Genomic DNA, 25,218 nt, shown 5'->3' on the forward strand with positions numbered 1-25,218 from the left:
TGTGAAAAGGTTTTAAGTCTTATGGATGTTAAAAGGAAAGTAAGGATTACATAGTGTTGTATGCTTTGGGGTTGTATATGAATTAATTGTTGCTAAGATGTTCACTGTATGTTTTAAAAAGGTTAACTTGAGTTCGTAGAATAAACATTGTTTTGTTTAAAAAAAAATACTGTTAGATGTCTGCTGCACCACACCTGTAGAGTGGGCTGTCTGCTCCCCATACCACGATCTACTAAAAGTTGTGGGTCAGATGAACTCCATGATACACTTTGGGGTTCTCTAAACCTTGGCCCATAACACTGCGTAAGCACCGGCATCCGATGTAGTGTTAATGAAGTCAGTCCATAAGAGGGTCGTTTAGGAGTCTGGTAACAGCGGGTAAGAAGCTGTTTTTGAGTCTGTTCGTGCATGTTCTCAGTCTTCTGTATCTCCTGCCCGATGGATGTCGATGGAAGAGTCAGTAAGCCGGGTGGGAGGAGTCTTTGATTATGCTGCCCACTTTCCTCAGGCAGCGGGAGGTGTAGATGGAGTCAATGGATGGGAGGCAGGTTTGTGTGATGGACTGGGCTGTGTTCACCACTCTCTGAAGTTTCTTGCGGTCCTGGGCCGAGCAGTTGCCATACCAGGCTGTGATGCAGCCAGATAGGATGCTTTCTATGGTGTATCTGTAAAAGTTGGCAAGAGTTAATGTGGACATGCCGAATTTCCTCAATGTGGCCGGAATCCTGATCACAACGCCTTGCGAGATCTGGGTAGATCTCACGAGGCTTACTGACTACTGGGAAGCACGTGGGAGGCTTCACCCGGCATTTACCGGATGCGCTGCATTCCGGTTGAGCACGATACGGCCGGTATATTGTGCCCACTATCTCTTGTGACGTACCTTGGAACATTTTATTACGTTAAAGGCACAATATAAATATGAATTGTTTGTTGTTTGTGTGATAATATGCATAACATAAGTTTGTACATAATGTTATGCACGACCTCTGACCACTAGGTGGCATTGTAAACTCATCACATCACCATGTGATCTGGGAGTTCCCATGCTGGGAGGTAGAAGTATTTGTAGTTTCCACAAGAATTGTTTCGTGGTAGTTGTTTGTTAGTTTGTTCCATAATATATTATATAATATAATTTTATCACTCAGTTGGTTCTTTAATAAATTATTTTAGACTACATGTTTTTTAATACATCTTTCACTTCGGCCAGTCTGCAGAACATGACGGTTTGGATATAGTTTCTATTCATCAGAATGCTTACAAGCCAAAGCATTTAACTATTTATTACAAGACTATGATTGGGAAAGTATCAGTGCACTTATGTTTGGCAAGAATGGTGAAAATATCTAAAAATAAATAAATTGTACTTTTCTCTTGCATAGGTTCAAGTACAACCCTTTGTGGAAGTTACCTTTCAGCAATCCATGTATCAGACAAGTATTGCTGATGGAACCCAGCCGTGTTGGAATGAAAAACTTGAAATGGAATTCAAGTAAATTTCTTAAAATAGTTTAATAGTTTTAATAGTTTTGGGGTGGCACAGTGGTTAGCACTGCTGCCTCACACCTCCAGGGACCCGGATTCAATTCCAGCGTCGGGTGACTGTCTGTATGGAGTTTGCACTTTTTCCCCGTGTCTGCGTGGGTTTCCTCCGGGTGCTCCGGTTCCTTGCCACAGTCCAAAGATGTGTAGTTCAGGTGGCTTGGCCAGGCTAAATTGCCCCTTAGAGTCCAAAAGGTTAGGTGGGGCTACTAGGTTACGGGGATGGGGTGGGGACGTGAGCTTAAGTTGGGCGTTCTTTCAAAAAAGGGCCGGTGTTGACTCAATGGCCTGAATGGCCTCCTTCTGCACTGTAAATTCTATGATTTTATTCTATACACTTCAGGTGACTTATAAATTGTAAACCTTAAATTGGCACATATTTTTTTTCCAAATCCTTTTGAAACTTTACTCCAATTATTGATCTGTTACCCAAAATAAGTTCCATCTATCATTAGTTTATCGACTGAAAAAGGAAAAGGACCCAATGAAATGTACAGGCACGATCTACCGGTCTCATTGTGCCAGGCAAGAGAACGAGGTAGCCGGTTAGATAGCGGGAGGGGCTAAAATTGGCAACCATGCCGAGAGCTGATTGGTTTCCGATCTAACCGGCCCACTCCTGTTGGTGAGAGCAGGGTCCTGCCGAGAAACCAATAATCCCCAATTAAGATCGATCTCCATCTTATTAATGGGCAGGACCCCAATAGAATAGCCTCCCGTGACCTAACTGCCTCCCCAGCGAGCGAGGGCTCAGTTTGGCACACCTATTTATAAACATGAATCTGGCGGGGTAGCTGCTGTAGGGATCTGAGGAGGTGAGTAGCTATCTTGGAAATCGCATCATCCCCGCGGCACTGTTGCCACTAGGGTGGGATGCACTCGGTCGGGGGGGGCTGGCTGCCTTCGGTGGGGGGGGGGGAACAGGGGGCGGGCCTTGCAGCCACCATGGATTGTGTATACCCATAATGTGGGCAGCTCCAGCTGCTGCCTGTCCATCCCACCTAACACACCTGGGACAGAGCTCTGTCTGTGGAAATATGATGATGGTCACTTTAACTCTCATTGAACGTGGTGGCCTCTGGCTGTGCAGCTGAAGGCTATTGTTAATGGGGAATTGGCAATTCTAATAATGTGAGCATTTCACAGCTCTCAAATGGATTCCCGTGGATACACATGCCATGTCGCAGGCGGTTGTTACTGCCCAGTATCCCAATCAGACTGGGAGGCCCGGACTTTTTGCTTGAACTCCGGAGGCATCAACACCACAGAGGCAGCAGTCAACATTCCAACACTCAAGAGCTGGGCCACAGCATTGGGGACATCCCCATGACCAGAGGGCTGGTGTGTGGACCAGGGAGGGTAGCAGTGCCCAGTCCAGATAACATTCCCAGCTGGTGTCTGGGGCCCAGGGTCTGGGATCTGGAGTTCGATGCCCAAGGGATCCTGCTGCCATCGGCGGTGCATGTTCAGGGTGGGTTGGATGGTACCCTGAGGATTGGCAGGGGATGTGAGGGTGGGGGACACCTGGAGGATCCAAGAGTCCCGGGGTGGAGCCAGAGCTGATTGTTAGTCTCTCACTCTCTCCAATTCCTTACAGATATCACATTATGGATGATATCGTGGAACCAGGGGAAGTTGCCATTGCGGTGCTGGTGGCAGGCCAGGCGAACAGATGCCCATTTGCAAGGGCCCATCCCACACCCTGAGGACCTCGCTGCCTCAGGCCAGGGAGGGACTCAGAGATGGAGACTGACAACCGCCCAAGGTGTACAAGCATCACTGGTCTTTGGAACAGATGACAGAGAGCATGTGCCGCAGGAGGCTCTGCCCCAACAAGGAAAGGATGCGACACCTGTACCATAATAATAATAATAATAATCGCTTATTGTCACAAGTAGGCTTCAATGAAGTTACTGTGAAAAGCCTTGCAGGCCTGGAGGATGAGGATACCCGCTTCCGGTGGCCATCAAGGCCACCGCAGCCCTGTTTGCGGGGGCAGCCGACTACATAAACTTTGACCTGGATCAAGAACAACAAGATGTCCGGGCAGCAGGATTCTCTGCCATCGCCGGATGCTCCACGTCCAGGGGGTAATAGATGGTATATGTGTCGTCTTGCGTGCACCGAGTGGTGTGGGAGCATCCTTCATTAACAAGAAAGGGTTCCACTCCCTTAACGTCCAGCTTGTGTGCGTCCACCACAGGAAGATCATGCACGTATGTGCATGCGTCCCAGGGGGTGTGCATGACAGCTACATCCTGGGGAAATCAGGAATTGCCGGCATCTTCGAGGGGCATGCCAGGGTGACTGGATGGCTCTTGGGGGATAAAGGGTCCTAGCTGATGATGCCAGGATGGAGACCCGTGACCGATGCGGAGACCCAATATAACGACGTCCATGTAGCCATCTGGGCTGTTATTGAACGGTGCATCGGACTGCTCAAAATTCAGTTCTGATGTGTCAACCACAGGTGGTGCACTACAGAACATCCCCAGGAGGATCTCCCATTTAGCCATGGCCATCTGTGCCCTACACAACCTGGGCGACGTGCTAGAGTTGGAGGAGAAGGAACATGCAGCCACCTCCAAGGAGGAGGATGATGAGGAGCCGGACCAGGAAGGGCTGAAGAACGAGCTCAGGGAGGACCCGTGAGACCAGCCAGAGGATGGAGGTCAGGTGACGGCCCAGAGGACCAGGGAGGACCTCATCCTCCCCCACTTCACATAGACGTGGCTTCATCCTTCATCTCTTCCCCTCTCCACTTCCCACCCACCATCCCCCACTCTGTGTGCCCCACCCCAACAAACTGGTACACCTCACTCTGCCCCCCTCCCGTTTCCTCCTACTGGCCAGCAATCCCTGCACCCATCCAGCCACCCATCACTGACCTCGCCCCCACCCCCCCATCACCCTGTTCCACCAGACCAGAGTCTGTGCTGCATCATTTCAGAATGATGGTCTATGTCGACATTGTCAGTGGGTCAATATAAAAGGATTGTTACTACTCTACAGGAGGCCCAGGGACCTGCAACCTCAGAGTCCCTGTGGGCTCACTTGAGTACGATGTATCCAGATGAGGAGGGCTGAGCTAACTCGTTAAACTAGCCATAAATACCCTGGCTAAAGTGTGTGCCGAGCTTGGTAGATCATTCGGGGTGTAGGAGGTTTAAATATTTCATGAAATAAATCTATCTTTTTCTACAGTAGTCGCATCTGAGTGATTGCTTGCCTGAGACTTTCCACTGGCGATAAGGGTCAAGTGGAGCTGGAGGTGATGCCACACCCTCCTGACCAGGCCTACCGCAATTAGGCCTCAAGAGGCCTCCATTTAGGCAGCGGGGATCGGTAAGCTGGAGGCGTTCGATGCAGACTGGGAATGGGCCCAGAAGATTGAGCGAGTGCGCTTTTTTGTGACTGAACAACGTTGTCGGGGATGGCAGACAGATGGTGACCCCCCCTAGTAGTGTGTGGCAAGCAGACCTTGAGCTTCATCAAAAGTTTGACTTTTCCAGACTCACCCGACACCCGCCAGTTTACGGATTTAGCTACCCTGGTAGGCAACCATTTTGACCCAAAACCACTGCCAATTAATTGTCCGTCGTTTTGCGTACGGAACAAGGAAGTGCTGCGGGTTTTGGCAAAGGTTGGTATCATGACAGGTACCGGCTTGCAGGGCCAAAGGGCCTGCTCCTGTGCTGTTCTTTGTTGTTCTTTGTTTTCGTTTCCACGTGGCTGCCCAGACCTGGGAGAATTGCTGGGCCATTTACAGAAACTCCCCGAGTTCAGCGGGTTCGGCCCAACATTATCTGAGGTTCTCAGAGACCCAGCTGGTCTGTGGCATCCAGGATGTGGCAGCTCAAGAGCGCTTGTTGGGAGAGACCCATCTTAACCTGAAGAAAACAATGGTCTGTGGTGATACCAACGAGCCACCCTTGGTGATGGACATTGAAGTCCCCCATCCAGCATATTCTGCGCCCTCAATGCTTTCTCCAAAGGGTGTCCAACATGGAAGAGTACGGATTCATCAGCTGATGGTGGCTGGTACATGGTAATCAGCAGGAGGTTTCCTTGCCCATGCTTAACCTGAAGCCATGAGACTTCATGGGGCCCAGAGTCGATGTTGAGGACTCCCAGGGTAACTCCTTCCCGACTGTATACCACCGTACTGCCACCTCTGCTGGGTCTGTTTTGCCAGTGAGACAGGATATACCGAGGAAAGGTGATAGTGGTGGCTGTAAGGTTTGATTCTGTGAGTATGACTATGTCAGGCTGTTGCTTAACTAGTCTGTGAAACAGCTCTCCCAATTTTGGAACATGCCCCCAGATGTTAGCAAGGAGGACTTTGCAAGGTTAGCAGAGCTGGGTTTGCTGTTGTCGTTTCCGATACCTGGTTCGATGGCGGGTGGTCCTTTTTTGTGTTTTTGTCGTGGTTGAATACAACTGAGTGGCTTGCTGAGCCATTTCAGAGGGCATTTAAGAGTCAACCACATTGCTGTGGGTCTGTAGGTCAGACCAAGTAAGGATGGCAGATTTTCTTCCCTAAAACACATCACTGAACTAGATGGGTTTTTACAACAATTGATAATGATTTCATGGCCATCATTAGACTTTTAATTCCAGATATTTTATTAATTTCAAATTCCATCACCTGCCACGGTGGGATTCAAACCCAGATCCTCAGATCATTATCCTGGGTCTCTGGCTTTATAGGTGTCATGATATTCAAACATACATCATAACACATACATAATGATAGACAGAGCAACGGACCAATTAGCACACATAACACGACAGCCAATCACAGACAAGAGCAGACACAGTACAAAACAAGAAACACGACACTTCCTAGTCAGTCCATCTGGAGATGTCACAGGGCCAGGACCTCAAAGCAAGACACTCACACAGTCACAACGTGCTGAGTACCAAGTCTGATGTATAAATAGTTTAATGGAATAAAACTGCATTGTATCAATCGCAACCATGTTGGTTCGTCTGTACCTCAGAGCACCCAACACTTCATGATACCAGGAGTGAATCGATACCTACCGGCAAATCTGCCATCCTGAACCATGGATGCCACCGCCTCCCGATTGGGTTGCATCGGTTGTGCTAGTAATTAATCCTGACGGTTTTGTCTGCCTTTGCGGAGATTATTAAATGACAATCAATCGAGCATGCCGTTTGAATTGTTATCCGATACCCAAGATTGAGCATCTCTACGTGAGGCTCTAGCGGAGGGCGTACCTTCACTAAGCTCGACATGAGCCACGCTTATCTTCAATTAGTTCTGAACCTGGCCTCACAGAAATATGTAATCATCAACTCTGCATTTGGAGTTTCTTCAGCATGTGCCATATTCCAATGGGTGATGGAGAATATCCTCTGAGGATTACCACAGGTAGCGGTTTACCTGGATGGCATATTGATCACCTGTTCACCCAACCAGGAGCACATGAAAAACCTGGAGGACGTGCGACATCGATTCGAGGCAGTTGGAGTCTACCTATGGCGTGAAAAGTGCATATTCCACGCAAAATAGGTAGTCTATTTAGGCTACAGCGGGTTAGACCCAGTGGGCGATAAGGTACAGGCAATCTGACAGGCAACCATGCTGAAGCATCAAGCGGAACTCCGTTCTTTCTTGGACTTTATAAATTATTACGGCAAGTTCATCCCAAACTTTGCAATAGTATTGGCCCCATAGCACCTGTTAAAGAAGGCCAAATGCTGGGTTTGGATCCCACCACAGCAGACAGCTTTCGATAAAATAAAGATGTGAATATCATCGTTGCATCTCCTGACACACTTTGACCCGTCAAAATTTTAATTGCTCACAAGTGATGCCTTTCTCTACGGCATCGGGACCTTCCTGGCACACTGGATGGATGAAGGTGTGGAGAGGCCCATTACGTTTGTTTCATGCACTTTGGCGGTAGCAGAGCTAAATTACAGCCAAAAAGTGTAAGAAGGTTTAGCTCTGGTTTTTGGAGTGAAACAGCTCCAAGAGTATGTCTATTGTCATGTGAGAGTACCTTTAAGAAATGGGTGTTTATAAATGGGTATGTGTATAAATATCTGTTAACTTGAGTTCATAGAATAAACATTGTTTTGCTTTAGAAATTACTTTTTCATTTCTGCTGTACCACACCTGTAGAGTGGGCCATGTGCTCCCCATACCACAATCTATTAAAAGTTGTGGGTCAGGTGAATTCCATTATACACTTTGGGGTTCTCTAAACCCTGGCCCATAACAAATTAGGGGCTCGAGGGAGATAAAAGTCTATCTATTGGATTGGCTTTGTGAACTTAAAGACAGTGAGGGGTGAGCATATTGTGGTTACTTATCAGGTGTGGTATTCTAGTTTAAGTGGGGGGGGGGGTGTTGTGGACAATGGCTCTTTCAGAGGCTCTGAAGTTTTTGGGGCTGGAGACAGTCACACGCAGTACCTTATGGAAAGAGACTAAAAGCAGAATGTTAGATTTGGAAAAAAACATTGCAGTTAGCATTACCTGACAAAACGCGGAAAGGTGAAGTCATTATGGCGGTGGCTAAACATTTAAAGTTGCCTGAGATACAGTTTGACTCATTGGAAATGGCAAAAATTCAGTTGCAAATTAAACAAATGGAACATGAGAAAGAGTTAAAGCAGCTTGAATACGAAAGAGCGAGAGTGAAACAAGAAAGAGAGAGAGAGGAAAAAGAGAGAGAAGAAAGGAAAACAGAAAGAATAGCCCGAGCAGAACAAAAAGAAAGAGAAAGGGAGATACAGATCAGGGAAAAAGATAAAGAGTTTGAACTTTAGAAAATGGCCATGAAACAGGACAGTCAGTTAAAATTGACAGGCGTAAAGGGCAAGGTACAGTTGGTGGAGAGTGATGAGGAAAGTGAGAAAGAGTGTCAAAATCGAAGGCTTGGTGGGGATCTATTTAAATATGTCCAAGCATTGCCAAGGTTTGACGAGAAGGAGGTAGAAGCCTTTTTCATTTCATTTGTGAAGGTAGCTAAACAAATGAAATGGCCACAGGACATGTGGGTATTACTGATTCAAACAAAGCTGGTAGGTACAGATAGTGAAGTGTTTGCATCACTAATGGAGGAGATTTCTGAGACATATGAGAAGGTGAAAAAATCCATCTTAGGTGCATATGAACTAGTGCCTGAAGCTGACAGACAAGGTTTAGAAATTTAAGGAAAGAATTTGGTCAAACATACATGGAGTTTGAAAGGACCAAGCAGAGTAATTTTGATCGGTGGATAAGGGCTTTGAAAGTAGACCAAACGTATGAAGCTCTCAGAGAAATTATACTTTTGGAGGAGTTTAAAAATTCAATTCCTGATGTAGTTAGAATTCATGTGGAAGAGCAGAGGGTTAAAACTGCGAGGTTAGCAGCAGAAATGGCAGATGATTATGAATTTGTTCATAAATCAAAGCTTGGTTTCCAACATCAGTTTCAGCCTGTGAGGGATAGAAACTGAGGACATGAGAAATACTCAAGTGATAAAAGTAACGGTGATCTGATAGGAGATAATAAGGAGAGTGTACCTCAGATTAAAAAATAAATCCAGGAGGGTGGAAGAGACATGAAAAGTTTCAAATGTTTTCATTGCAATAAACTAGGCCATGAAAAGTCACAGTATTGGTGGTTGACGAAAAGCACTGGGAAGGCTGATATGGTAAAACAGGATGAGACAGTGGGGTTTGTTAAAGTGGTAAAGGAAAGCCCAAGTGAAGCGAAGGAGGTGCAAAAGATTGTACAGCTTGATCAAGAGGTGATTGATAAGAAGGTGTCAGATCTCTTTAAAGAATTTACTTGTGTGGGTAAAGTTTACTCATGTGTAACAGGAGGAGCAGGTAAAGAAGTCACAATTTTAAGAACTACGGGAGCTAGTCAATCTTTAATGGTAAGAGATGAGGAGTTATGTAGTTTGGGAAGAATGTTGCCAGAAAAGGTGGTAATATGTGGAATTCAGGGTGAGTGGAGTAGTATTCCATTCTCTAAGGTAAGGTTGGAAAGTCCAGTGAAGAGTGGTGAAGTGGTAGTAGGAGTAATAGAGAAACTATCTTGTCCAGGAATATAGTTTATCTTGGGTAATGATATAGCTGGATCGCAGGTGGGAGTGATGCCTCCTGTGGTTGATAAGCCAGTGGAAAATCAGACAACTGAAGTGTTGAAGGACGAATATCCTGTGTTTTTTCCAGCTTGTGTAGTAACAAGGTCGCAAAGTCACAGGTTAAGACAAGAGGAGAAATCAGAGAGTGAAGATAAAGGTGAAGTGCAATTATCAGAAACAATTTTTCATCAGATAGTTGAAAAAGAACAGGTGGAGGACGAGGCGGATATTTTTCGTTCAGGAAAATTGGCGGAGTTACAACAAAAAGATATAGAAATAAAACGGATGTATCAGAAAACATACACGGAAGAGGAATCTGAGTGTATACCAGAGTGTTATTACCTTAAAAGTGATGTCTTGATGAGAAAATGGAGACCTTTACATATGCAGGCGGATGAAAAGTGGGCAAAAGTTAATCAAGTAGTATTGCCAGTAGGGTATAGAAGGGAGGTGTTGCGAGTTGCCCATGAGGTACCAGTGGGAGGTCATTTGGGAATAAGGAAAACTGAACCTAAAATCCAGAAACATTTTTATTGGCCTGGACTACATAAATATGTAGTTAAATTTTGTCAATCATGTCACACGTGTCAAGTGATAGGGTAACCTCAAGCAGTGATAAAACCAGCGCCCTTAATACCCATTCCAGCATTTGAGGAACCTTTTACAAGGGTCCTAATTGATTGCGTAGGACCGCTTCCGAAAACGAAAAGTGGGAATCAATATCTTTTGACGATAATGGATGTGTCTACTAGGTTTCCAGAGGCCATTTCAGTACGTAATATTACAGCTAAAACGATTGTGGAGGAATTACTTAAATTCTTTACTAGATATGGACTACCCACAGAAATACAACCGGATCTAGGATCACATTTTACCTCAAGGTTATTCACAGAAGTTATGAATAGCTTAGGAATAAAACAATTTAAATCAACTGCGTACCATCCAGAATCGCAGGGAGCGTTAGAAAGGTGGCATCAGACATTAAAGACAATGTTGAGGGCTTATTGTCACGATTATCCAGAGGATTGGGATAAAGCAATTCCATTCGTACTGTTTGCAATTAGGGATGCTCCAAATTTAGTCCTTTTGAACTAATTTTGGGTCATGAGGTAAGAGGACCACTTAAATTGATTAAGGAAAAATTGGTGAGTGAGAAATCAAAAATTACATTTTTGGATTACATGTCAAATTTTAGGGAACGATTAAATAGAGCAGGTGAATTGGCTGGACAACATTTAAAAGTTGCACAAAATGTGATGAAACGGGTAGCGGACAAGAAATCCAAAGTTCATAGTTTTGCCAGTGGAGATAAAGTTTTAGTGCTGTTACCAGTGGAAGGTGAACCTTTAAAAGCTAGGTTTTGCGGACCTTATCAGATTGAAAGGAAATTAAGTGAGGTGAATTATGTGGTAAAAACACCAGATAGAAAGAAAACTCACCCAGTGTGTCATGTGAATATGCTTAAAAGGTACTTTGAAAGGGAGGAGAGAAAAAGAAGGAGGTTTTAATGATTCTAACTCCAAGTGACGAACCAAATCCAGATGACTGTGAATTTGACATACGTCAAATTAAATTGCAAAATGTGGATGTTCTTAAAAATTGGGATAAATTGTTGAATTACCTTCCAGAGTAAAAAGGAACTGACCTGAAAGTGTTATTGATATCACATGAACATATTTGTGGAGATAAATTGGGAAGTATTAAAATGGGTATCCATAATGTAGATGTGGTAAATGTGTTTCCAATCAAACAACATCCATACTGACTTAACCCTTTAAATTGCCACAGGTTAACAAAGAGATTGAGAGTATGCTTAAAAATGGCATAATTGAAGTGGGTTGCAGCCAATGGAGCTCACCCGTAGTGATGGTACCTAAACCAGACGGAACCCAACGGTTGTGTGTGGGCTATAGAAAGGTTAATGCAGTTACAAGAACGGACTCTTATCCTATCCCACGTTTGGAGGATTGCATTGAGAAATTGGGACAATCAGCTTTTATTTCTAAACTGGATTTACTTAAAGGTTACTGGCAGGTACCTTTATCCGAAAGGGCGAAGGAGATTTCAGCTTTTGTGACTCCACATGGTATATTCCAATTCAAAGTTATGCCATTTGGTATGAAAAATATCCCAGACACATTTCAAAGTCGTTTCAGGATTACCCAATTGTGTGGTATACATCGATGATCTGGTAAGTTTCAGCCAGACATGGACAGAACATTTGAAACACCTGATGGAATTATTCGATCGACTTCAGAAGGCGGGTTTGGTGATAAACCTAGCCAAAAGTGAATTTGGAAAAGCCCAAGTCACTTTCCTTGATGAGTTTCCGATATCCTCAAGATGAAAGGAAATAATGTGATTTCTTGGCATTAGTGAATTTGATCGTACATTTGTGAAAAAGTTTTGTGGCATGATTGCTCCAATGATGGACTTGCTGAAGAAACTTCAAAAATTTCAATGGACAGCAGAGTTTCAACAGGCATTTGACTGCCTGAAAGCTGTGATAACCAATGCTCCTGTGTTTGAGAATTACAAGGGACTCTGTGATCAGATTGAACTAAAGTATCTGACTTTAAAGAGAAATGCCGAGGTATAGAGAAATGGACGGATCGTGCAGAGACCTTCTTGTGCAAAGAGACTGTCAATCAAGAAGGATTTCAGTTGGAGGAAGAAGAACAAAAAAAAATGGACTATATTATTGGACCTGTTTGCGTGTTTTTTTGAAACAAAGTATATTTACTGTGTGCATTTATTACAGGATAGTGAAAAGGTGAAAAATGAAACCATCTTGAAGTTGATGGTTTATTTTTTTTCTTGGGAGGAGGTGTCATGTGAGAGTACCTTTGAGAAATGGGTGTTTATAAATGGGTATGTGTATAAATATCTGTAGTAAGAGTACCTTTAAGAAATGGGTGTTTATTACTGCAGTGATGTCAGAGAGTGGGTGGAGCTGGGCTGTCTGTCAGCTTTTTACTTTCATTTTTGAGCAGGCTGCAGGGTGTGTTTTAGTTTTGTTTTCAGTGTTGGAGCTTAGGTCAGACCAAGCAGGTGTACTGCTGTTCTCTCTGCCATCAAAAGACTTTCCCTTGATCATTTGGTGAATTCAGAATTATAAATGTTTTCAGTAGTGACTTTAACCTAATGTGCTTCTGATAAAGGTTTTGTTTTTAAGTCGTATGGATGTTAAAAAGGAAAGCTTAAAGGCTTACTTAGTGTTGTAGTCTTTGGGGGTTGTATTTGAATTAATGGTTGCTAAGATGTTCACTGTATTTTTCAAAAAGGTTAACTTGAGTTCATAGAATAAACATTGTTTTGCCTTAAAAATTACTTTTCCATCTCTGCTGCAACACATCTGAAGAGTGGGCCATGTGCTCCTCACACCATAATTTATTAAACGTTGTGGGTCAGGTGAATTCCATGATACACTTTGGGGTTCTCTAAACCCTGGCCCATAACTCTATGGACATACATTTACAGCTTATACAGACCATATGCCTTTATTAGGGTTTTCACAGAGGAAGGGCGATCCCCCTGGTGGCGTTTGCCTGCATTCAACTTTGTCCCCTGCTCTTGGTAGCATATGAGTACGTCTTGGAACATCGTCCCGGGAAGACGATTTACATGTGGACCCCTCAGCCGTGTCCCTCTGCCCACCAGTACGCCAAAGCCGACAGCATCAGATGAGGTGATCGCTGAATGGAGTCTTTACCTGTGATGGCAGCCCAAGTGGATGGTATCCTACGGTGCAGCTTCCGAGTAATCATTCCTGAGAGCAGCCAGGGGGCGATCTTACAAGACCTCCACAGCGAACACCTGGGTTTCTCTAAAATGAATATGTTGGCCGAAGCTACTTGTGATGGCCCCGGAAGAGACACAGAGATTGAGAAGCAAAGCAATGCACACGGTGCCAGGAACACCAAAAGCTCTACTTCACCCCTGAGAATGGCCGGGCTGGCCATGGTCCCACCTTATTGTGGATTCCACGAGGTCTTTTCAAGGATGAAGTATTTAATCATCGTGGACGCACATTCCAAATGGATGGATGTTCACAGAATGACCACAATGACATCACGTGCCACCCCCGAGCAGCTCCGGCAATCATTTAGGTGTTCACAGTCTCCTCGAGGTACTGGTAGCAGGCAGTGGCAGGGGGGGGAGGGGGTGCTGGTGAGGTAGAGGGCACGTCCTGTGGCCTGGAGGCTGGGATCGGGGAGGGCAAATAAGGGAGGGGGTTGTAGACCAGACTACAGTCCGGAATAACGTGGCAGAGGCTTCACATGTCTTGGGTGCAATGTATGTTTAATGGTGTACAAGTACAATAGTGACCCAAACACTCCCTAGCTGCCGATGGTGGCCCTCCACTCCCCAGTGCCCTCTCAGTGATCCTCAATCATCCTAGCCCTCCGAGCTATACTACTATGTCTAGGTTTTTCCTCAGGATGCTCATCAGAGGTGGAGGCAGCCTGTTGCCTATTGCATCCTGTGGCCTTTGATGTCCTCTGGTGCGCTGGGGGTAAAGGGCTCCTGCCAATTTGCCTTTTCCGCATGCTCACCCCGAGGCTCACCATTGTCAGAGGGCTGGTCTCGGGAGGGTTGGTGATCGCCGTCGTCTCCCTATGGGAGCTTCAGGGACACTCCAGGTCGGCCTACAGTGCTCCCTCCTTCTGATCAGTGCCCATAAGGCCCTGGGGGTGACCATGGGACAGAGGGGCAGATAGATTGGGCTCCGGCTGCCCCACGTCATCTGGTCCTGCTGGCCCTGGTGGCTTCACAATGTCTGCACCATGGTGTTGATGCCCTCAGCAATGCTCCTCTGTGATCGGGCCATGCTCTGCAGTGCTTCACCAATGTCCACCTGCATCTAGGATATGGTCCTCTGCAACCGGGACATGCTCAGGAGCACCTCAGCGATGCCCACCTGTGACTGAGACATGCTCTGCAACGCCTCGGAAAGGTCCACCTGCTTTTGGGACTCATCCCCCAGCAACTGGGACATGCTGTTGAGGCACTCAGCCATGGCTGTCACTGAATGAACAACGCCTTGGTCACCACCACTCCAGGCTCTCTGTTACGTTGTGCTCCAGGCTCTCGACTACGGTCACCACTCTAGCATTGTTGGCCTCAGTGCCATGCATTGCCGGCGTTATCTCCTGCGCCCGTAGCCTTTGGGACTGCTCCAATCGGCTATGAACCTTCTGTAGTGTCGCTGACATCTCCCTCTGAATATTTCAGCTGCAGGCTATCGACTGCACCAGCTCTGGGATAACCTGGTTCAGAGGCTCAGCAGCTGAATGGGACTCAGCTGGGTCCTGGGATCCAGGCTTCCTCCCGTGGATGTTTCTTCCTTCATCCGATGTGCATCTGAACTGTGTGGTGCTCACCAGAATGTTCCCCAGAAACCTGTCCACTACTTTTGTGTGTGGAGTTTGGGGATGACAGTCATGACACGATGATGGCGGTATCCTCAGAGCTCTCCTCCGAGGTGCTCTCTTGGGAAGCGGGAGGGAGGTGGTAGGGAGGCTTGGACCGTTGAGTTGCGATGCTGCAGGAGAATGGACATGTGGTCAGTGGGAGAGAAGGATCATCATTCTGGCATCAACAACTCATGTGTAACAGGTCATCTGGGTGGGGGCTGATGGATCCTCACCTCTGCGGCACAGGCCAGTCTTGACGTTGGTGACCGATCTGCCGTAGGTCACCCCCGTGACCTCCAAGGCCTGTACCTCGTAGTGGGTGAGGACAATGAGGTCCGGCACCTCGCTGCCCATCTGGACTCTCTCCCATTAGTTGTGGGCCAACCACCTGCAGATACAGAGGAGGCATTGTGAGCCGCATGTTTCATGTATTGCGTGGGGGTGTGTGGTTGGACATGGCTGGGGCAGGTGTGGGCACCGACGCCTGTCATGGGTAGGATGGGATGGCGTGGGCTGGTGGATGCCGGGGTGTTCTGGAGCATGTGGCGGTATTGTGCTCGTGGGGTGTTGGTGGGCAGGCACGGGTCATGGAGTGGTCCCGAGGTTATTAGGTGGGTCTGGTGCCAGTGGGCCAATGCCAACTCACCTCTGTGGCCTGGTGCAGGTTGTTGAGCTTCTTGCAGCACTGGATGACGGTCCTCCTTGTCATACTCCCCAAGCTGACGGCCCCTGCCACTGTCTCCAAGGCAGCGCTGGCAGCTCTTTGACTGACTCTCCGACTCCCTCGGGGAACAGAGTGTCTCCTCTTGTCTACTCCGCATCCATTAGTCTGGCCTGCGCGGTGGGATAGCTGTGTGCTGTCTGAGGTTTGCACTGCGGGATCGGGTTAAGTGCTGCTCCCCCTCGTTAGCAGGGAACTGTTGAGTGCGGCCCTGGCGAATCAACCGGCAGGACAGTCATTTGCGGTGTGAAGCCCTTGATGCTCCATTAAGTGGCCTAATTAATGTTAGATACTGATGATTGCCTTGCCGAGTCGGCTGTCAGGAAACTTCCAGCATTTCCCGCTCGCTACCACACTTCAAAAAATTTTGTTAGATCACGGCCCTAATTTCAAACGTAAATCAAACATTTGTAATCTATAGTATGACAAACACCAAAGTCTTTTTCAAATAAGCAGAGAATTTGCCATGAGGTCATAAATTATTTTACTCTGTTAATTTTATAAATTCATGTTGTAATGTGATATAAATCATCAAACTTAGATTGTATTGTATTTAGCTTTCAAAAACTAGGGTCACAGAAAGTTATGCCTTAAATATTGCAATAAGTGAGATTTGAGGGGCGGTATTGTCCGAGCCAACGCCGAGTCGGAGAATCGCCGGGGACGCGGGAAATTCCTGCCACGCCACTCTGAAGCCGGGACGCGATTCTCTGGCATGGTTCCAACCTGGTACCACCCGGCGGGAACTCAAATCCACGGCGGACTCCTGGTGGTAGTGGTGGGGGGGGGGGGGGGTGATCTGACGCCGGGAGGGGCCTCCACAGGGTCCAGGCCCACAATCGGGTGCTTCCGGGTGCGCCTGCGATCTGGAGGGGGTCTACCTCCTTCTGCGCGGGCCCGTTGTTGGTCTCTGCCACGTTGCACGGCGCCGGCGTGGAGATGGGAACTACGCGCATGCACCAGCGCGTGCAGGGCCGCCTTTCGGCGCCGGAGCAGCACGCAACACTCCGGCACTGTGCTGGCCGTCTGAAGACCGCTGAATTGCTGGTCCAGGAGGCCCGTTGACGCCGGCGTACACCATTCCGGTGTTTACGCCGGCATCAACGCTTGGCTGGGATTTCAGAGAATCCCGGCCGAGGTATTTTGTCATAATAAAATCATTGGGTAAAATGGCTTGGACTCCATTATGAAAAATAATGTACTTCTTTAATTAGCTCTAATCTCTCTGAAAACATTTAATCATATTTCTTTAATTGTAGATCGCCTAATGGAGATTACAATAGTTCAGTCTTATGCAAAATGAAAGACAAAATATTAATTAATTTGTATGATAACATAAATGTTCCTAACACAGAGGTAATTCAATATAATTTGAATATTCTGTTGACTGCATTGCCATGTTTTTAGATGTCTTTGTAGTTTAATTTGTTAAAAATAATCTAGTTTCTGGCTGATCTCCAGAAATGAAATGAGGCTCCGAGTTATACAACCTCCAATAGAAAACCCCATTCACCCCCTCCGGTTCCGATACCACAGTGTCTCTCTCATCCTTCACCCTTACAATCTCTCTCGCTGCCGCCTGTTTCCTCAACTGATGTCCAAGCATCCTACTCACTTTCTCCCCATAGTCATAAACTCAGTTGTCCTACCAGCTTTCCAATGGACACCAGCCCAAACTCCATCTGGAGCCTCTGCCTCTCCTTTAGTAATGCCTCCTCAGGTGCCATCGAATATCTCGGTCCACCCTCAGAATGTCCTCTGCCATCCTCAACCTCTCAGCATGCTCCACTCTCTCCCTGTGCACCCGACTCGATATAAATTCCCCCCCTTACTACCACTTTCAGCACCTCAGAAATCTCACCTGCATTATTCAGCTCCGCATAATTTTGGATGGCCACACTCACCCTCTCACAGACCCCCTGGTCCACCAGTAACCCCACATGTAACGATCGCTGCTCCGCTGAGCATCCCTCTGCACCACCCGCAAATCCACCCTTGTGGCGCGTTGTCAGAAACCACAACCGCTGAATATTCTGAACCAATCACCCGTGCTAACATCGCTTGGTCTAAAACAAAGACATTAATCTGGGAGCACACCCGGTGCATGTGCGCAAAATACGGAAACACCTCCGACCTCAGCCTCTTGAACCACCATGTGTCTGCTCCTCCCGTATGCTCCATAAACCCCAACTAGCTCAATGGGCTGGATAGCTGGTTTGTGATGCAGAACAAGGCCACCAGCGCGGGTTCAATTCCCGTACCAGCTTACCTGAACAGGCGCCAGAATGTGGCGGCTAGGGGCTTTTCACAGCAACTTCATACTTGTGACAATAAAAGATTATTATTATTAACTCCCTTGCCGTAGCCGAAATTTTCAGGGACCGGTTCAACCGAGGATTTAGAACCGTATTAAAATCACCCATAATCAGCCAGTGCATGTCCAGGTCTGGAATGTTCCTTAGAACCGCCTTAAGAAATCCACATCATCCCCATTAAAGGCAATATAAGCATTCATAGATTATCATAGAATTTACAGTGCAGAAGGAGGCCATTCAGCCCATCAAGTCTGCACCGGCTCTTGGAAAGAGCACCCTACCAAAGTCAACACCTCCACCCTATCCCCATAACCCAGTAACCCCACCCAACACTAAGGGCAATTTTGGACACTAAGGGCAATTTATCATGGCCAATCCACCTAACCTGCACATCTTTGGACTGTGGGAGGAAACCGGAGCACCCGGAGGAAACCCACGCACACACGGGGAGGATGTGCAGACTCCGTACACACAGTGACCCAAGCCAGAATCGAACCTGGGACCCTGGAGCTGTGAAGCAATTGTGCTATCCACAATGCTACCGTGCTGCTCACTATCACCACAGGCGTCCCGTCTATCTTCCTGCTAACCATCATGAACCGACATCTTCCCCGATCGGTTACAAAACTGCTGACACCCCTCGTCTTCATATCCAGCCCCGAGTGGAAAACCTAACCCACCCAGCCCTTCCTCAGCGTCTTTGGAAGAAACACAATGTCCGCCTTCAAGCTTGTAGTTAAGCAGTGCCTCAATTTTAAAATTCTCATCCATGTTTTCAAATTCATTCACGGCTTCACCCCTTCCTATTTCCGTAAGCACCAACTCTCTAGAGATAGATTCTTCTAATTCTGGCCTGTTGAACTTCTCTGACTTTAATTGCTACACCATTGGTGGCTGTGCTCTTAGCTGTCTTGGCCCCAAACTCTGGAATTATCTGCCTAAAATTCTCCTTCAAGACTTTGCTTGAAACCTACTTTTTTGGCTCAGCTTTTTGCCACCTGCCCTGCTATTACCTATGTGACCCGGTATCAAATTTGACTATATAATGCTTGTTTGAAATGCCTTATGATGTTTTATTATTTCAAAGGTTCCAATGTAAGGACAAGTTGTTGTTGTTTTTGAATTTTAAACACAAATTTCATTCAGTGTAAATCATGTTTCCATTATCTTTTGCACTAGTTTAAAAAAAAACATTATGGTTTGCCAACTGTAATTAAGTGTATTCCTGAAGATTTTGTCACAACTTATCCCCATACTTGAGCTATTCGTTCAACCAACATATCCATCCTTGTAACGCATTGCCTTTTTACACCAATTGAAAACTAAAAAGGCTAAAAAGGGCAACCTCTTCCACTTCCCACTTCCCCCCCCACCCCCCCCCCCCCCTTAAATAGAAGAACCAATTGCATATTTAAAGATGTGTGTCAATTTACTTTTAGTCAACTCATCAATTCAATTCCATTAAAAACAATTGGATAATGTTACACTTGAAAAAGATTATCTAGATGCTGTGTTTTCTGGAATTTCTGACCTCTTCTGAGTTTGACACAAATAGACAAATTGAATTGTTACCTTTGATCATAGAGTGACTGCCTTGAGACTTGCAACATTAAGCCACATGTCAAACATTGGCTAGGATCCATTGAAATTCCATTTAGGACAGTGCTTGAACAATCAAAGGTATTAGTATTGGTTAGAATTGAACGATTATAAAGTAGTACTTGCCTAAAAATTGTATATTTGAAAGTTTTTTTTGTCTGTGTTATGGCTAGGTCAGTGGTACTTTCAGAATAGACACCCCACCAATGTTACTAGGATACACTTGGAAGAAAATAGACACAGGTTCTTGTGAGCAATTTTATGAATTTGGACTTGCTGAAAGCTCACTTTTAACAATTTTTATGACTCTGGATCCTCAGGTTTCTTGTCTAGATAGCGTAAGTCCTCAATTTATTTCAATTAATTTTCAATTGAATCAAAAAGAAACTTCAATGTTTAGATCATTAAATAACACTTTAATAAATTTGTGGTATGTGTATATTGTTGATTTGACTGGGAGATTTTCTGTGTTTACTTTAGCAGTGGTATTTTGCAGTTATATCATTTTTCTAAACATGTATTCTTGCTTTAGGACGATAAACAACCACCTCTCTGGCAGGTTAGTAATCCAATTCAAAATTGGATATTTTCTCATTTCTGTGTTATTACATATCAATAATAATGTAGAAAATGACCTATAATATTATCTCTTTTAACTTTTTCTAGTTGGAAACAATAGAAGATGACAAGATGTTGCATATGGCACGAGCATTTCAAAAGGAGATTCATACTCTTTATCCAAAGCGAAGGATCATTGTCAGTATTATTGACACTGAATGCAGAGTTGGGATTGTTACAAGATATATCAGACCACTTTGTCCACCACAAGAATTGCTTGAAACATTTCCTGAAAATCTAGAGGCAACCTTTGTATGCTACATTTTAATTATTTATAGGAATGATAAAGAAACTAACAAAACTAATGAGATCAATAATCCACAGTGGAACAGAAGGCCCCTGTTCAGAAAAGTATTCCCCTGACCGCCACCATTCTTGCTAATGTGACCCTCTGCTATCCATGGCCTGGCACTACCTCTTCCCTGTCTCGTGCGCAACTCCCTTGATGGTGTAAAATCCTATCTGTATTCTACAGGCAACCAGAAGGTCTTGACTGACTACTACCCCTGAAATATTGCCCTACTCCTCCCCACACCCACGCTCCTGGTAGCTCATCAACAATGCTCTTAGAAAACATTGAAAACGCTGATCTCATTTTATTGGGTGACACCAATTTTATGCTACACAATCACATTACGTCCCTAAAGATTCATTACAATAATCCCAGCCACAACAAGTGGTAGAGAAGGAAACTGACCTGGTGCCTGTGGACATGTGAACACAATCTCGCTTGCAGATTACAGATGGCCTGTTTTAAGACCAACTTAAAGTATTATCCAATGATTATCCTCAGAGGATAAGATAAAAAACATGATTGAGTTGGCATCCCTTGATGCGAGGAATTGGAACAAATTTGATCCTCTGCTTCAGACTCTGGCTCAATATCTGCCAAGTGATGTGAAGGAGTGAAGGGAAGCACGGTAGCACAAGTGATTAGCACTGTGGCTTCACAGCTTCACAGCGCCAGGGTCCCAGGTTTGATTCCCTGCTGGGTCACTGTCTGTGCGGATTCTGCACATTCTCCCGTGTCTGCATGGGTTTCCTCCGGGTGCTCTGGTTTCCTCCCACAGTCCAAAGACGCGCAGGTTAGGTGGATTGGCCATGATAAATTGCCCTTAGTGACCAAAAAAAGGTTAGGAGGGGTTATTGGGTTACGGGGATAGGGTGGAAGTGACGGCTTAAGTGGGTCAGTGCAGACTCGATGGGCCGAATGGCCTCCTTCTGCACTGTATGTTCTATGTCTATGTCTTTGAGTGGAGGTATTTGATTGCAGGTGGTAAATACAGAGCATCCTGGGGCAGGAGGGAATGTCCAATTTCAATGGGAATGTTTAAAGCATTTTACTTTTAGGTTTCACGTCTCCGATAACTAGAAACGGGCAGTGATGCAATAATGCATAATATGTTTTCCACTCAATTATTTAAAGGCTCATTTCAGAAATGAAAAGGAGGAGTTTTGAAGCATTATATTGTTAAAGACTCACAAATATCAATCATGGGCATATGGAGAAAAAGGCTGGCTTGCAATTTTCCAATGTATCTTTAAATGTGCAGCTACAGGCAGTAAGGTACAGGAGTGTAGCACCGTCAATATGACGATAGGCAGGTTGAGGTAATGTCAATTGAAGGCTTTATTAAGCAGAACTTTATCCCCAGCAGCGTGGTTACAGAATGCAGCTGCTGAGGGAAATGGAGGGAAAAACTGGGTTCTTATACCGGCATTTCAAGGTGGTGTCCAGTAGGTGGCAGATCCTATCAGGACCTGGCATCCCTCCACCAATAGCCTGTCGACACGTGGTGTACCGTATTACCCCTAATACATACCACCACAAGGAGGAAGCTGATTTTTGCAGCCCGTAGGAAGAAGAAACCTGCTGTCACCATCAGGAAGGATTGTCTCGAGGTGGCAGAAGAATCTGTATGATTGTTTATTAGAAAGGGCAGCACGGTGGTGTACCGTATTACCCCTAATACATACCACCACATTCACCCCTTGTTGAAGAAAAACCCGGCGGGATTATGGTTCGCATGGTGGTAGGGGTTTACAGAGTCGGTACTGTGCCATAACTTTGAACAGAACACAAAATTATCGCTGCAACTGGGCCAACGGGCCAAACAGGGTCGGCATGATGCCATAGCTATAACAAGACAATAACTGAAAACTGGGCCAACGGGCCAAACAGGGTCGGCATGGTGCCATAACTATAACAAGACTCAATAACTGAAAATGTTGAGAGTTAAAGTGATTCGATGAGCCTGATGGGCGGCCCTGGTCGTCCTTTCCGATCGTCTCGGGCGTGGTGGTGATGGCGCTGGCTCGAGTCCCGTCGACTCTGGGAGCGTAGCGCTGTCCCCTGTGCCCTTACTCCTGGGCGGGTCTGGGAGGAGAACCAAACCCCTCGGGAAGAGGGTGGCTGCGGGATGAACCGGCGGGAGTGAGGAGGTGGTGATTGGCGTTGGGGGGTGTGGGTAGCTCCGGCGGGCGGCAGATCTCGTAGGGAGACCGTGTCCTGTCGGCCATTGGGGTACTCCACATAGGCGTATTGCGGGTTGGTGTGAAGGAGATGCACCCGTTCCACCAGCGGATCTGACTTGTGCGCGCGCACATGTTTCCGGAGCAGAATGGGTCCCGGAGCTGCTAGCCAGGTCGGAAGTGGCGTCCCAGAGGAGGACTTCCTAAGAAAGAGGAGGAGGCGCTCGTGAGGTGTTTGATTCGTGGTGGTGCACAGCAGGGACCGGATAGAGTGAAGGGCATCCGGGAGGACTTCCTGCCAGCGGGAAATTGGGAGGCTCCTAGACCGGAGGGCCAGCAGGACGGCCTTCCAGACCGTTCCATTCTCCCTTTCTACCTGCCCGTTCCCCCGGGGGTTGTAACTGGTCGTCCTGCTCGAGGCTATGCCCCTGCTGAGCAGGAATTGACGCAGTTCGTCACTCATATAGGAGGACCCCCTGTCGCTATGGATATAGTCGGGGAAGCCGAACAGTGTAAAAATGGTACCGAGGGCTTTAATGACCGTGGACGCTGTCATGTCGGGGCAGGGGATGGGGAAAGGGAAATGGGAGTATTCGTCAATGACGTTCAGGAAGTACGCGTTGCGATCGGTGGAGGGGAGGGGGCCTTTGAAATCCAAACTGTGGCGTTCAAAGGGTCGAGAAGCCTTAACCAGGTGCACTCTATCTGGCCTGAAAAAGTGCGGTTTGCACTTAGCGCAGATCTGGCAGTTTCTGGTGACTGTTCGGACGTCCTCGAAGGAGTAAGAGAGGTTGCGGGCCTTAAGGAAGTGGTAGAAACGAGTGACCCCTGGGTGGCAGAGGTCCTCGTGGAGGGCTTGTAGATGGTCTACTTGTACATTGGCACATGTGCCACTAGATAGGGCATCGGATGGCTCGTTCAGCTTTCCGGGACGATACAAGATCTCATAATTGAAGGTGGAGAGTTCGATCCTCCACCGCAAGATCTTGTCGTTCTTGATCTTGCCCCGCTGTGCATTATCGAATATGAAGGCAACCGACCGTTGGTCAGTGAGGAGAGTGAATCTCCTACCGGCCAGGTAATGCCTCCAGTGTCGCACAGCTTCCACTATTGCTTGTGCCTCCTTTTCCACTGAGGAGTGGCGGATTTCTGAAGCGTGGAGGGTTCGGGAGAAGAAGGCCACGGGTCTTCCTGCTTGGTTGAGGGTGGCCGCCAGAGCTACATCCGATGCGTCGCTCTCGACCTGGAAGTGGAGGGACTCGTCGATGGCGTGCATCGTGGCCTTTGCGATATCCGCTTTGATGCGGCTAAAGGCCTGGCATGCCTCTGTCGTCAGGGGAAAAGTAGTGGACTGGATTAGTGCACGGGCCTTGTCTGCGTACTGGGGGACCCACTGGGCGTAATAAGAAAAGAAGCCAGGCAACGTTTCAGGGCTTTGGCACAGTGGGGGAGAGGGAACTCCATGAGGGGGCGCATGCGTTCAGGGTCGGGGCCTATCACTCCATTACACACTACGTAGCCCAGGGTGGCTAGACGATCGGTGCGGAACACGCATTTTTCTTTGTTGTAAGTGAGGTTCAGGGCGTGAGCGGTCTGGAGGAATTTTTGGAGATTGGCGTCGTGGTCCTGCTGGTCATGGCCGCAGATGGTGACGTTGTCGAGATACGGGAACGTGGCCCGTAAACCATGCTGGTCAACCATTCGGTCCATCTCTCGTTGTAAGACCGAGACTCTGTTCGTGACGCCGAATGGAACCCTTAAAAAGTGGTATAACTGCCCGTCTGCTTCGAAGGCAGTATAGTTGCGGTCACCGGGACGGATGGGGAACTGGTGGTAGGCGGACTTGAGATCCACGGTGGAAAAGACCTTGTACTGTGCAATCCGATTGACCATGTCGGATATGCGGGGGCGAGGGTACACATCTAGCTGAGTGTACCTGTTGATGCTCTGACTATAGTCGATGACCACCCTCTGTTTCTCCCCGGTCTTAACAACTACCACCTGGGCTCTCCAGGGACTGTTGCTAGCCTGGATGATGCCTTCCTTCAGCAGCCTCTGGACTTCGGACCGGATAAATGCTCGGTCCTGGGCGCTGTACCGTCTGCTCCTTGTGGCGACGGGTTTGCAATCCGGGGTGAGGTTCGCAAACAAGGAAGGCGGTTCAACCTTGAGGGTCGCGAGGCCGCAGACAGTCAGTGGGGGTATAGGGCAGCCAAATTTAAATGTTAATCTCTGGAGGTTGCATTGGAAGTCCAACCCTAGGAGTGTGGGCGCACAGAGATGGGGGAGGACATACAGCCGGTAATTTCGGAACTCCCTCCCCTGCACGTTAGGTTAGCGATGCAGAACCCCGTGCCCTGAACGGAGTGGGATCCTGCCGCCAGGAAAATTTTCTGGGTGCTTGGCCGAATTACGAGG

General features: G+C 46.9%; 1 protein-coding gene across 1 annotated transcript in view; it reads left to right on the forward strand.

Annotated features, from left to right (window-relative positions):
* Positions 1-442: 442 nt before the first annotated feature.
* Positions 443-25,218, forward strand: part of LOC140392301 (protein CC2D2B-like) — a 180,997-nt gene continuing 156,221 nt past the window's right edge. Inside the window, exons 1-8 of the mRNA XM_072477616.1 lie at positions 443-460; positions 1,386-1,495; positions 3,143-3,204; positions 4,016-4,193; positions 17,056-17,152; positions 19,884-20,048; positions 20,243-20,269; positions 20,377-20,580. Of these exons, the coding sequence (XP_072333717.1) occupies positions 443-460; positions 1,386-1,495; positions 3,143-3,204; positions 4,016-4,193; positions 17,056-17,152; positions 19,884-20,048; positions 20,243-20,269; positions 20,377-20,580 (861 nt within the window). The remainder of the gene's footprint in view (positions 461-1,385; positions 1,496-3,142; positions 3,205-4,015; positions 4,194-17,055; positions 17,153-19,883; positions 20,049-20,242; positions 20,270-20,376; positions 20,581-25,218) is intronic.

The sequence above is a fragment of the Scyliorhinus torazame genome, chromosome 16 (genome assembly GCF_047496885.1).
Source record: "Scyliorhinus torazame isolate Kashiwa2021f chromosome 16, sScyTor2.1, whole genome shotgun sequence".
NCBI classification, from domain to species: domain Eukaryota; kingdom Metazoa; phylum Chordata; class Chondrichthyes; order Carcharhiniformes; family Scyliorhinidae; genus Scyliorhinus; species Scyliorhinus torazame.